The sequence below is a fragment of the Candoia aspera genome, chromosome 11, assembly GCF_035149785.1.
Source record: "Candoia aspera isolate rCanAsp1 chromosome 11, rCanAsp1.hap2, whole genome shotgun sequence".
NCBI lineage: Eukaryota > Metazoa > Chordata > Lepidosauria > Squamata > Boidae > Candoia > Candoia aspera.
In genome coordinates this window covers 14,373,556-14,386,769 of record NC_086163.1, presented here as the reverse complement: position 1 = coordinate 14,386,769, position 13,214 = coordinate 14,373,556, and the positions used below count along the sequence as shown (strand labels likewise).

Below are 13,214 nucleotides of genomic sequence, written 5' to 3'. Positions count from 1 at the left end.
ATGCCATTATCTAAAAATAGATAATGGCATTTTATGTTATATTTATATAGAATTATTCCAACTTCTCTCTTTGTAATTTCCCTTTTGCAGAAGTCTTTAACATTTTCATGGGTTTTTATAAGGAGTAGTGTCACGTTTTCCATTCCTTCTCACTGTGCAGGTTTACACAGCTTGATCTATGACAATAAAACTGAATCCATGAGGACAGTTAATATACTTGGAAGAATGAATGTTTATCAAGAAGTATTTCTCAGCATTCTATATACAGTATTTCATATGAAAGTAAGTTGTAATGAATAATTCCTGACAAATGCTCAGGGAATTCAATCACCCATGTTGTTATGATTGTTGCATAAGTACAATAGAATTTAATTTCATTGTTTTATTTATACACAGACGCGCACACACACATGGCCGGAAGCATATTTCAGAGCCAGTTTGGTGTAGTGGTTAAGGCATCGGGCTAGAAATGGGAGACTGTGAGTTCCATTCCCATCTTAGGCACAGAGCCAACTGGGTCCCCTTGGGCCAGTCACTCTCTCTCAGCCCTATGAAGCAGGCAATGGCAAACCACCTCTGAAATCTTGCCAAAAATTGCAGAGGCTTGTCCATGTAGTTGTCAGGAATCAAGACTGACTGACAGGTATATTTCTTTTGAGACTCGGTTTGGGGTACAGGTAGTCCTCGCTTAACGACTGGTCACTTAATAACTGTTCAAAGCAACGATAGCCTTGGAGAGGGTGTTTTACGGGCCGTAAAGCACTTCCAGCCATCATGAAATGTTGCTCCACGCAATCACATGACCACATTTCGGGCGCTCTGCAACTGGCTCGCATTTACGAACGGTTGCCAAGCATCCGGCAATCATGTGATTGCCATTTGCAATCTTCTCTGCCAGCTTCCCCATCTGTGGAAGCTGACAGGGAAGGCTGCAGCGAAGGGGAAGGGGAAACCCTTTGGCAGGCTGAAGGAAGGAAGTTCAAATCCTGAAGATCTCAGCTTTGTTCCTGCAGTCCCCTCTGTGCATGGAGGGAAGGGGAAACCCTTTGGCAGGCAGCTCTTTCTCTCCATCAGCTTAACAACTCAGGAGATCGCTTAACGACCAGAACCGGGAGTGCTGGGATTGCGATCGTTGAGTGAAGTGGTCACATGGGTGCCTCGCTTAATGACAAATTTGCTCAACCAAGATTCCAGTCCCAATTGCGGACATTAATCAAGGACTATCTGTAATGGTTAAAGTGCTAGACCAGGAGCAGGGAAACATGAGTTCTAGTCCTGCCTTAGGAATGGAAGCCAGCTGGGTGACTTTGGGCCAATCCCTCTTTCTCAACCATAGGAAGAAGGTTCTGACTGGCAAAGCCACCTCTAAAAATCTTGCCAACAAAAATGCAAGGATTGGTCCTTATAATCTCCAAGAGTCAAGACTGACTTGAAGGCACAAAAAAAAGCATACTTGCTTAGAAGTAAAACTTACTGTGTTCAGTGGGGCTTACCTCCAAGAGAACACACAGGCTTGAAAGGTTGCAGAACATTTTACTTGGACATAAGTCGTATTTCCAATTTCAACAGGACAGTCTTCCTAATAAGTAGGATGGGGTTTACAGAAGTGCTTTTAGATACAAACAATTGATTTCATGCTAAAATAAATTATTCACTTCACTATTTTATTTATCCTTCTTTTGCAGAAATTTTTAGAACCTGTTTATTTTTACATCTACACACTGTTTAGCCTTCAAGCCGTGTATGTCATTGCCTTATACGTGACTAGCTGTCTGCTTAGTGGAACGTGGCTTTCGGGTGTATTAGCTGCTGTTTGGTATATAGTTAACAGGTGAGGTTATCTCTTCCTACCATCATCTGATTTTTGCCATGGGGACAATTTTACGGGGCAGATCCGAATGTTTTCAGTAGAAGAGATACCTTGGGGTAAACCAGGCGTGCAAAACTTTTGAATGTATAGATGTTGTGGAAATACAGTTCTGGTCTATGGTAGTTGGGGCTGATGATAATTAGAATGTAGCCACAGTAGAAGTGTCAGGCCTTCAAGGTAGATCAGACTAGGAAACCAGTGTCCAGTAGGCCAGTGCTAATTTTGTTGTAAAGCTCTGGTAACAGAATCTTGGAAGTCTGAATGCACTTCCATCCACCCTACCTCCCTTTATCTTTGTGCGAACTAAGGAGGGGCTTGTCTGAGACACTTAGGCACATTACATTCTTGCTCTGGACTCAGGTTGCTTTTATCTGACCATCGCCTTCCCAGCGGTTCTTCCTCCTGTCCCTCAAAACCATTCCTTTCTGCTCTCTAGGAAGGATTATAGGTTTTCCATCACTGCTTCTATCTCTACCATTGCTAAGAATTTATATGTGAATGTAAGGAATGTCAAGATGACCTTGGGGAAGGAATGGATGAACTGTTAGAGAGGAGAAACAGCTACTCAGTCCTGGGAAAGTAGAAAGGGTGAGAAAGAGACTCAAAATAACTCCACCTTGATTATGTTTGGTATAAGAGGGGGCAGAGGAAAACACTGGCAGGCTTTCAAGGTTCTGTTGTTATACCCTACAACAATAAAGTAGCATTCCTGGAATCCTTGCGGTGTCTGTTTCCTGATCTGGCCTACTTCAAAGGGCTGGCATCAATCTTGAAAGCATATTTGGCATTTACTGTTTACAAGACACTATCAACTTACAGAGAGCCAGTTTGGTGTACTGTAGCAGTTAAGACTAGAAACTGGGAGACCGTGAGTTCTAGTCCTGCCTTGGGCACAAAGCCACCTGGGGACCTTGGGCCAGTCACTCTCCCTCAGCCCTAGGAAGGAGGCAATGGCAAACCACTTCTGAAAAACCTTGCCAAGAAAACTGCAGGGACCTGTCCAGGCAGTCACCAGGAGTCAACGCTGACTCGAAGGCACCAAAAAAATGAACATATTATTTAAATCTAGAGCAGAAATTCTATACTCTCATTATATTCCTCTGTTTGAAACCTGATTGTTTTAAAAAATAAAACACCTTTTAAACATTAATCTGACTAGCCTGAAAACTTGTTGCCATATTTCACAGGAGGCAAAGAATGTTCCACGGGTGTTTTAATTTCCTCATCATTGATGAGTTTCCCCATCTTATCTCAGAACTTCTCCTTACGTAACCTTTGCTTTCAATTTCCACAGAATAGATACAACCCGAGTGGAATTCACCATCCCACTAAGAGAAAACTGGGCACTGCCATTCTTTGCTGTTCAACTCGCCGCAATTACGTTCCTCTTCAGACCACATTTACGATCTACTCATGAAGTAAGTCTTTTGTTTCCATGTCAAAAATGCTTTCTCATGAAAATGTCATGCTAAATGATTTGGATATAGCTAAAGAAAGAGAGCCAATTAGGTGTAGTGGTGAAGGCACCAGGCTAGAAACTGGGAGACCGTGAGTTCTAGTCCTGCCTTAGGCACGAAGCCAGCTGGGTGACCTTGGGCCAGTCACTTTCTCTCAGCCCTAGGAAGCAGGCAGTGGCAAGCCACTTCTGAAGAAACTTGCCAAGAAAACTGCAAGGACTTGTCCAGGGGGTCACCAAGAATCGGACACCATTGAACGGATTTAAAAAAAAAAAATATTGGCCACTATCAAAACAAAGCTATATCACATCATTAATTGAATTGATCCCATGGAGGCCATATATACCCTGAAGCAAGCTATACCTAGCATTTACCAAAAAGAGCTTAGCATCTAATGCCAGAGTCAGGAGGAAATGCATCCATAGATTGGTTCAGCTGCTGCATTCAGCTGGGTTAAGAAGTGCCAGTTTTGTTGTCCTCAACATCCCGTGAAGGAATAGCCATAACTGATGAAAACTAATAGCAGTTTTGTGCCATTTTGAGGTGGGAAATACATGAAAACTGAAATGTAAGCTCTCAAGGAGGCATATCACTAGTTTTTTTTATTTTTTTAATCCTCCTCCAACTGCTTCTTCAAACCTATCCCACCTACATGTGCAATGTGGCCCCATCCTCTTTGCAGCCCTCAGCACCCACCTTGACCACCACCAGATGGTTATCCACTCCTATAAACTGTAACATAGTTTGTTTGCTAGCTTGGGACATAATGTGATCTATGACCAACTCTGTTGATTGTTCCATGTTATATAGAGAGCCAGCCATTTTAACTTGTTAACAAACTGCTTTTAAAATCCTGGATTAGTGTTAGGAGAAACCAGCCATGGAGACATGCAACTGGGTTGTTCAGGACTGGATAACCTGTTTCTCCTTTGCCTCACATTTTTGATTTATGGGATTCTTTAAAAAAAAAGGTTCTGGCAATGTACAGTATGTGGTCTGTTGGATTCAAGAGAGAATACTTTTGTAGATGCTGAGGGTTGGATGGCTTGTTGCTAGATGGGAAAGTCAATAATTTCTTCCTTTTTTTTTTTTTTTTTGGCTATTATGATCTTTTCTGATGTTTCTCATTCAGCTGATTTTCTTCTCCCTCCCCAGAGGTTGACACTTCTGGCGGTGTTTATTGCAACCTTCCTCTTAAGTGTGACTTGGCAATTTAATCAGTTTATCCTGTTGATCCAAGCAATGGCTTTGTTCACGCTCGACTGTCTTGACGTGATTCCCGAAGGAAAAGTAAGTTAATTACCGGAGGGGGCACCCATTGATGCAGACTTACGCTATGTTGACAAAAATAGGAGACCCTCACAGTTGGGTGCGCTTGATAGTATCCCACTGTATACAATATGCAATATGGGGTTATTTAAAATAATGAACTTATACTGGGCTAGATGTAGAGCAAAGTGAGATGTTAATTTAGCCTGTCTGGTCCAAGCATTAATAAAAAAAAATAAGCTGTGTCTTGCATCATTCCTTAATCATTTTTGCAGGTCATGTGGATCTATATCATACAGGTGGCCAGTCTGCTGATGGTTTACATCTTACAGTTCTTTAATTCCATGATAGTTGGATCACTGCTTGTAAGCTTTAATATGTCGGCCTTGTTAGCAAGAAAACTTCAGGTACGTATTCTGTTTTTGCTTTACCAAAGTAGCTAGCAGAGATAATGAAAATGTTCTTGCTTCCTGCTCTTTAATTGATTTTATAACATTATAAGTGGTATACAGCAAGCACAGATAAATAGTATTTATGCTTTCTTTCTTCCCCTTTTCTGCTCTGTCCTCATGGCTTGCTATTTTAACCAGAATTCAAATATAGCATTTCTGGAGTGTTTCCTTCCTTTCTTTCCTCTTCAGATTTAGTTCCCCAATTTCTTTCGTTGTGTTAAATTATCAGAAACTATATTGCTCTGTGTTGTAGGGTGATGACAGAGGCAGAATTATGCTGCTTTTATCCCCCAGGCACCTTGGCCACAGCCTGGGACAAGTTTATGAATTCACTGGAGGGGCTGGCCAGGAATTGTCTGAGCCTGTTTCTGTTTAAATTTAGGGGAGTTTGGGAGTCAATCAGGGTGCCAAGCTAAGCTTCTCAGAGGTTGAACATGGCTAGTTGACTGCTTTGTTTGTTAAGCAGAAATAGTGTATCATTACTATTCAGTGGTGCTTCTGCCACATTTCAGCAATGGAACCTTAGAACATTTTGGAACTAGGAAAACAGAGGCTGGAGACCCACAGCATATGTTCTTTCTCACTTATGTCCCTGGGTTAAAGCATGAAAAATAAAGCTTATAACTTGGGGCTAAAATAGTGACTTCAGACTTTTTTTTTCTGCCCTACTTTTAAAAGTATATATTTTTAAAAATCTGCTCTACTTGTACCCGATCTCTAGAAAAGGGCCTTCATTACACAAATGCATCTGTACATTCATGATTCTATGAATGCAGAACCTGTAGGAAAATCAGTCTTTGAAAACATCACCAACCATTTCCTTTTTATGCCTGTTTGGCCTATGAAGATGAAAATGTCCTGTATTTGATAGCAACAAATGGTTAATACGCTAGTAATATTTTTAGTGAATTCCAAAGATCAAGCTAGACCAAGCAACGTGATTTGTCTTGTTGTCGATGCATTTTAAGGACCGTTACTCCTTGCATTTTCCAGAATAATTTGAAAACTGGAGGCTTGTTTAGCAGAGTTGGGAAACTTCTCTTTCATGTGCTGTTAGTGCTGTGCTTGACATTCCTTGTAAATAATCTTATTAAGGTGGGTAAGCTTTTTTTTTCCCTATCTGTCTAGCATCATGTTAAAATGAATATGTGAAATTTAAGCCTTAGGCACTAGTTCATAATGGACCATATCTATTCATGTAGAAGGGCTTTTCAATCTGTCTTCCTTCTAGAGAGCCCCACAGCTCCAATTTCTCGTCTGGTGGGTCCTCCACACTTCTGGAACAGATTTTTGGGTTCACAGGAATCTTCAGGGAAAGGAAAATCTGTTTCCCTTCCCCAATGGATGCTACTCTATTAGCAAGCAGACAACATTGGATTTTAGCAGTTGCAAGAAAAGGACAAATAAATGTTGTTCCTTAACTGTCTAACAGTGTTCAGTTATCAGAAGAAAAAGGAACTTTCTTTCTATTTTAGATGGATGAATACGAACATCCACCACTAAAATTTCCACCACTGTATATACCAGCAGCCCTGTCTCTTCTGCTTTTCACATTCTCCTTGCGTTTCTTACTTGTTCATTTATAAGAGTACAGATATTATATATTTCCACTAAAACGGATTTCCAGGGGGGGAAATGATTAAACACTGGTTAAAGATTTTTTGATAACGAGAAATAGACAACAGAAAGCAGTCCTGTAATTTTGACTCTCTTGAGATCAAATGCCTTCCTTCACTTAAAAAGTGGCAATAATTTAATGCAGTTGGAGCTAAGAGATGTCCTAAGGTGAGAAATGCCACATCCTAGAAGTTGTCTTTTCACATTCATCAGCAAAGAAAGAAGTTGAAGGCTGCATTTTCTTGAACAAAGTAGACCCACTGATTTTTACAATGTAGACCCACCAATAACAATGTGATTTATAGGAAAAAAATAGATGAGGGTTCCTGTGGCTCTTGACAGACTTATAAATCCAACTTTTTATTACTCTTTGGTCATACTTAAAAGGAAAGCAAAGATTATTTTTTTAGTCCTCTGGGTAACTTGCAATTTTATTTCTATTAAAGATAAACATCAGGGGGGAAAAAAACTAGTTAAATGTTAAATTACAGGCTAATTTTTGCAAGATTTCATGATATTTCAGTGTGCACCAGTTGCCAAGCACCTGAATCATGATCATGTGACTGCGGGGATGCTGAGACAGCTGCAACTTCGAGGACCAGCCATAAGTCTCATTCAGCACTATCGTAACTTTGAACAGTCACTGAACGAGTGGTCACTAAGCAAGGACCACCTCTACCACTTTTTTACAGTACTTTTCTTGTAGATCTGAATAATATGGATTATTTCACAGCTTTAAAGAATCCCAAAGTAATAACTCACATGTCATGTGGACAGGATGGCAGGAAGGGAATAGTTGTACAGTAATTTCAATAGAATATAAGTGCTATAAATTTCTCCTTTCTCCATAGAGAATTTTAAATCTGGAATCAGATGAGCATATATTTAAATTTCTGAAAGCAAAATTTGGATTTGGAGAAACAAGGTATGGAAACAATTGTTTTTCTGAAGTATTTCCTTAGAAGGTAGAGCTTTCCATGTGTCAGGTGCCGCAGGGTACAGTTCTAATACATACGTACCTTACATCATCGACGTTGTCATCATATCTTTCTTCTTATTTCTTTAGAGATTTTGATGCTAACCTGTACTTGTGTGAAGAAGCTTTTGGTCTTTTGCCTTTTAATACTTTCACAAGACTTTCAGACACGCTAGTTCTTTATGCCTACTTATTTGTACTTTTGATAACGGCCACATCAGCTGCTGTCGTGTCTTTTCAAAACCTCAGGTACGTCTGTTTATAAACCTGTAGCGTTTTGCCCCGATTGTGAGGTTTTCCCCACTGGCTAAGAGCAGGAACAGATTAAGAGAACTTGGCAGCATATATATGCCACGGGTTGAAGTCACACAGGTGAAGCATTGTTGCAAAAGGACTGGATTTCGTCTTCCCTACCCACCCACGTTTGTGTCTGATCTAAAGATCAGGTGGATATCTGTGATTCCCATTGGATAAGAAAAAATATCTACCTGACTTCCAAGTAAATGTATCAGGTAAATATTTATTTATACAGATGCACAGACCACCCCCATTGTGTGCAGAATTATGATGTGCAAATAAACATCATGTGCTGCTTCTATTTAATTGCCTCCGGTATTATAATTCCTGGCCCTGCGTAAAAGTGAAAAACCTCACACGGGAATATTCGGTGTGTTCAACCAGTAGAATCCATTACAGTTGCATTCAAATGTTTTATGGTCTCAGTAGGGTGCTTGAGCTGCAGACAAATGTCCTGTTTGAAAAGACCTTTGAAGTCTTGTCCTTGCTGGCCACAGCCTAACCGCGTTCTTCTTTCCTCCTCCTCGGTTTACTCAGTGGTCGCGCAAGCATCAAATCAGCGGATAACCTACCCATGTCCACAACAGTGTTAAAACCTGCCACAGCTTACCACTTGGTGCACACTATTTCATTTGGGCTCCTGGCTTTAAGCACAATGAGGTACTTTTTATCTAGTACTTTTTATCTATGGTGAAAACCACTTGGCAACGCATAAGAAAGAACAAAGAACCAATAAGGCAGGTGCTAAGTGACTCTGCTGGCCGTTCCTCCTTTTTAGTACATTGCACAAAGTGGCAGCATTGTCCTTCTATAAAATCTATGGCAAAACAGAGGCTGTTCGTTCATACCTTTTCCTGATGACCAGTCAGTTTTTTTAAATTGCCCTGGTAGCTGCTTTTAAATAATGACACGAGAGCTATGTTTCACTTTCTGGGGGTGAATAGATAATAGAAAAGGTTTCTTTTTCTTTTATTTTCCTTTCTTTGAACCTTGCAGGATGAAATATCTTTGGACTTCCCACGTATGTATGTTTGCAGCTTCGGGCCTGTGCAGCAGTGACATCTGGGGACTGATTTTGAAACGTGTTCATCTTCACACACCCAAACGGGTTAGAGTTTCTTGGTTTATTTAGTTACGTAAGAAATGTAAGAACGTAAGAAGCCTCATGTGGCTCAGAATGGTAGGCCGTATTGCAACCGAAACTCTCCCCACGACCTGGGTTCGATCCCAGCTGGATTCTCGGGTGGCCGGCTCAGGTCGACTCAGCCTTCCATCCTTCCCAGGTTGGTGAAATGAGCACCCAGCTTGCTGGGGAAGGTGACGACTGGGAAAGACAATGGCGAACCACCCCGCTATAGTCTGCCAAGAAAACGTCACGAAAGCGGCGTCCCTCCAAAGGTTCAGACATGACTCGGTGCTTGCACAGGGGACCTTTCACCTTTCAAGAAATGTATATGACCACCCAACTCGAACAGTTGGAATTCTGGATGGCATGCAGTCAACAAACAAGTAAACATTAACAGTACATGTAAAAATGACAGCAGAAATTAGAAAGTGATCAAGAACCCAAATTTAAATTACACCCCTTCAGGCAGGAATTTCAGTCATTGCATTTTGATCTTCTGATTTCAGCGATGAATGAAATTCTGGTTTAATTTTCATTGCCTATTACATTGACTTGTAATATGGTAGATTAAAGCAGATTGCATGCAATTTAATTAGGTATACAGGAGGGGTTGCGTAATGTTTCATTTCTAACTCGTTTGAGCTCCAAAGTCACAAAATGTCCTGTTTCCAATGCAAAACTTAAGTTCTCAGTGCAAAACTGCTAGTTTTAAGCATTTTAATGTATTTTTAAAAGCTTCCAGCAATGTTCAGAATGCCGATTTTCTGCTTGAAATAGCCAGTTTGCGTTCAAAGTGGAATGTTCTGCAACATTTAGAGCTCAAAATAGTTAATAATGAAACATTTACACGTTCCTAGTATTTAGAATGCATTTGGAAACACACTCCTTTTTTAAAAGAATGCTGTTTAAGTCCACTAGATGGTGATGTTGTAGAAGTTATGAAAAGCATAAACAAAGTAATGATTTCCATGAAAAATCATGGGAGTGTAAGATTGCTGAGATACAGCACAATAAAATTCAATGTAATTCAAAAAACTAATTTGATGCACATTCTTTGCTTAATATTCTTAATAGAAAGATTTCAAAGAAAGTCATTCTGTGACCTCAAAGTATGCAAAATTTGTGTGATCAATTTCTTACGAATTTGATCTAAATGTTTTTTTTCCCCTTTCAGTACATATAATTGTGGCCTTTTCTCTATAGGTATCTGGGATTAGGTATTTAACACCAATCCTTGTACTACTGTATCTTTGTTATAAGGTAAGACCCTTTTTAAATTTTTTAAGTTCAGTGTTTTGTTTTTTCTTTTCTCAGAATAGAAATCTTTCTATCAAAGATTTACCTGTTTGAATTAAAGGCACTAAGGATAATTTGTGATCAGATTTTGGGCCAGTTGTTAATACAATTCCACAAGTAAATAATAAATTAAAAAGCAAGCTTTTGTTCCTCCGTTTCTTTGAATTGAACTTCCTTTGATTTTATTTAAACTTTTATATAAGAATGAAATTCTAAACCTTACTCTATTGGCATTTATGAAATGTTGAATCCATTTCCTGGGACCTGAGGTAGGTGACCAAAGTCAAGGTCTCCAGTTTGCTGCTAAATCCCAGGGATCAGGGCCAGCTCCTTCTCAGTGATATAATTAGAGATTTTTCTCCTGTGTGCATTTGCCCTGATCAACATTTGCATTTAAGAGATATTAAATTTAGCCTTTTTTTTTTTTTTTGGCTTGGTTTTACATTTTACTTCCTCCTCTTTTAGTTGCTGGTGGACTATGTTTGTTTTATTAGTTGATAGCTTGTATTTACTGTTAGCCACTTCAAAGAGATTTACTCTAATGGTAAGACATTTCCTGATGTAAAATAATTGAGTCAATTTTATCAGTAGGTAAAGAGTAGCAGTTACTTGCATAGTCTGAAGGCACAACGTCTGTTCCTTGTCATTTGTATTCAGAGTGTTGATCAACGGGGCTTTTCAACACTTGGTTTAGGCACTTTGAAAACACTCTGTTGGTTATGTGTGAGCTTTTCTAGAGCCACAGGGGTAACCTCTGCTGGCTGGTGTTTTGTTTCACAACATTTACCAACATAGAATCTTGATATAAGATACGGCTTATTTTTAGCTCTGCTCTGGAAACTAAGGATGGGAGATGTTGTGCTGTGAACAGGTACCTAAACCCACACCCAAAGTCCAGAGATCCTGCCAGGCAGAATAGTTTCTGTTGAATGCACAGGTTGTCCTTTCTCTTCTTACTAAACCAATGACAGATGCTATTGATTTTGATGGAGAGAAGCTGATACTGCTGAAACTGATAATTGAAGCTGGTCAGCTCAGTCCTCTCTTCATGCACATCCAAGCAGTGAGTATGGAGCTCACTCTACACCCTCCATGTGCCCATCTGCAAAATCTACTGTTGTAGCACTGTTCTCCTACATGCAGGTTCAACGTCTGGAACCCCCTACTCATCCCCTTTGAGTGCCTCTGCACTTTGGCCCATCCCCATGTGGATATAAACTATAAATAGTCATCTCTCACATTTGGTTTCCAGGAATTAGTTTTGCCCAGTTGTCTGTAGTTGTATATTTTAGCCCTCAAATATATGTTAGGCCCTCCCCTCAAATATTTCCAAGGGATTTTAACCTGATTCCAATTAAGCTAATTTATTTATTGATTTGTTTGTTTGTTTATTCAATTTATATTGCCACCCATCTCAGACTAGTGACTCTGGGCAGCTAACAATAATAAAAACAGTCATAATATAAAACAATAAAAACAATAAAAAGTTAAATATAAATACAGCCGAGTGATCTAAAACCCATGGTGTTAACATAACCATGAAACAGGGCCCTTCCCACACTCAGGGCCCCAGGCCCGGGCACAAAGCAGTAGATCCAAATAGATTCTTGAAAGATTAATCGGCTTGACCAGCTCTGGCTGTGTTACTTGCTGATTTAGAAGCATTCTCAGGTGTCATACAATGTGCAAGACATCTCTAGAGTTATTTTTTTTCCCCACCCTGCAGTTTTCTGCTCTAAATTTTCCCAACGTGGAAGGGGAAAGGCATGAATTCCAGCTGTATGTTCTCTGGGTTAAAAAAACAAAACAAAACTTCTAGAGTTGCAGAAGAGAAAATTTGCTTAGAGGGGTAAAAAAAAATGGCAAGGGTCAACTTTCTCCACTGTCATTCCGCCATTGGAATTTGTTCCTTGCTTTCTGTGGTCATCCAGTTATTTTGGACTTCAGTTCCTATCAGCCTTATGGGACCTGTAGTCTCAGGCACATCTCACTTCAGGTTAAGATACTTTTTAAATCTTTTATGGCCTTTTTTTGTGGGAAAAAGTTTTTCTTACATATAGCTGATGATTTCTAAGGCTTATTTTCTGAGATAAGCAACACCCCTACCCAGCAGCCTCTGCACGACAGGCAAGAGGGAAGTTGCAGCTTTACAAATGAAGCCCAGACCCTTTGCATGGACATCTGATGCAAACACATGTACCAAAGGGGGTGGGGCTTGAATTGTGATGCTGTGGCTGCCACCTTGCCTGGTTTGACTCATACACGCCCGCACACGTGTACACCCATCTGAGTTGTGACTTTCAACAGTCACCCAATTTCCTGTTCCTGATTTTATCCTGGCCGTATTTCTGCTTCTACGTGTTTTAAAACAAGCGTCAGCCATTGCAGAAGGGAGCCAAAGAAGACAGTGCTTCAAAGGTCAGAAACATCTGCTGGTAATGTTTGCAGCCAATGCTTTATAAACAACTGATTGTGCATGCTGGAGGGCTGAGCTCATTTTGGTGTCTGTCGTGATTTATTTGGTTGTCTTTATTTTCTTTCTAGTTCCTGCCTGGAATAATGGCAGAGCTGTCAGAGCTGAGAGAATTCTATGACCCCGACACAGTGGAGCTAATGGACTGGATTAAGTAAGAGGAATTTTACTCTGTTTAACATGCTAGATAGGGTGAGTCTTTTGTGACAGTGCCCTCCAGTTCTATCGGGGACTTAAATTTGCAAACCCTAAAAAAGGGGGCTGTGTAACTGTGTTTAATATGACCACTAAGATCACTGCCAAATGCCAGTTTTTTGCAACCTCTAGCCTTCAGATGAGTTGGGACTCAGTTTTGGTGTGGCAGTCACAACTGAACCGTCA

The 13,214-nt window shown here is 40.2% G+C and overlaps 2 protein-coding genes across 7 annotated transcripts in view; one reads left to right on the top strand and one right to left on the bottom strand.

Moving 5' to 3' along the window:
• Nucleotides 1-13,214, bottom strand: part of SLC7A9 (solute carrier family 7 member 9) — a 304,184-nt gene that overhangs the window by 141,049 nt on the left and 149,921 nt on the right. The gene's annotated exons all lie outside the window — the stretch shown is intronic.
• The window catches only part of DPY19L3 (dpy-19 like C-mannosyltransferase 3), a 29,167-nt gene that overhangs the window by 9,945 nt on the left and 6,008 nt on the right, over nt 1-13,214 (top strand). For 4 of the 5 annotated variants that reach the window (XM_063313218.1, XM_063313217.1, XM_063313222.1 and 1 more), the window contains 12 exons: nt 161-282; nt 1,686-1,831; nt 3,165-3,288; nt 4,483-4,617; nt 4,872-5,003; nt 6,042-6,143; nt 7,517-7,590; nt 7,732-7,890; nt 8,476-8,598; nt 8,935-9,046; nt 10,268-10,324; nt 12,905-12,987. In XM_063313218.1, coding sequence (XP_063169288.1) covers nt 161-282; nt 1,686-1,831; nt 3,165-3,288; nt 4,483-4,617; nt 4,872-5,003; nt 6,042-6,143; nt 7,517-7,590; nt 7,732-7,890; nt 8,476-8,598; nt 8,935-9,046; nt 10,268-10,324; nt 12,905-12,987 — 1,369 coding nt within the window. The remainder of the gene's footprint in view (nt 1-160; nt 283-1,685; nt 1,832-3,164; nt 3,289-4,482; nt 4,618-4,871; nt 5,004-6,041; nt 6,144-7,516; nt 7,591-7,731; nt 7,891-8,475; nt 8,599-8,934; nt 9,047-10,267; nt 10,325-12,904; nt 12,988-13,214) is intronic. The other variant, XM_063313219.1, reaches the window with a different exon arrangement.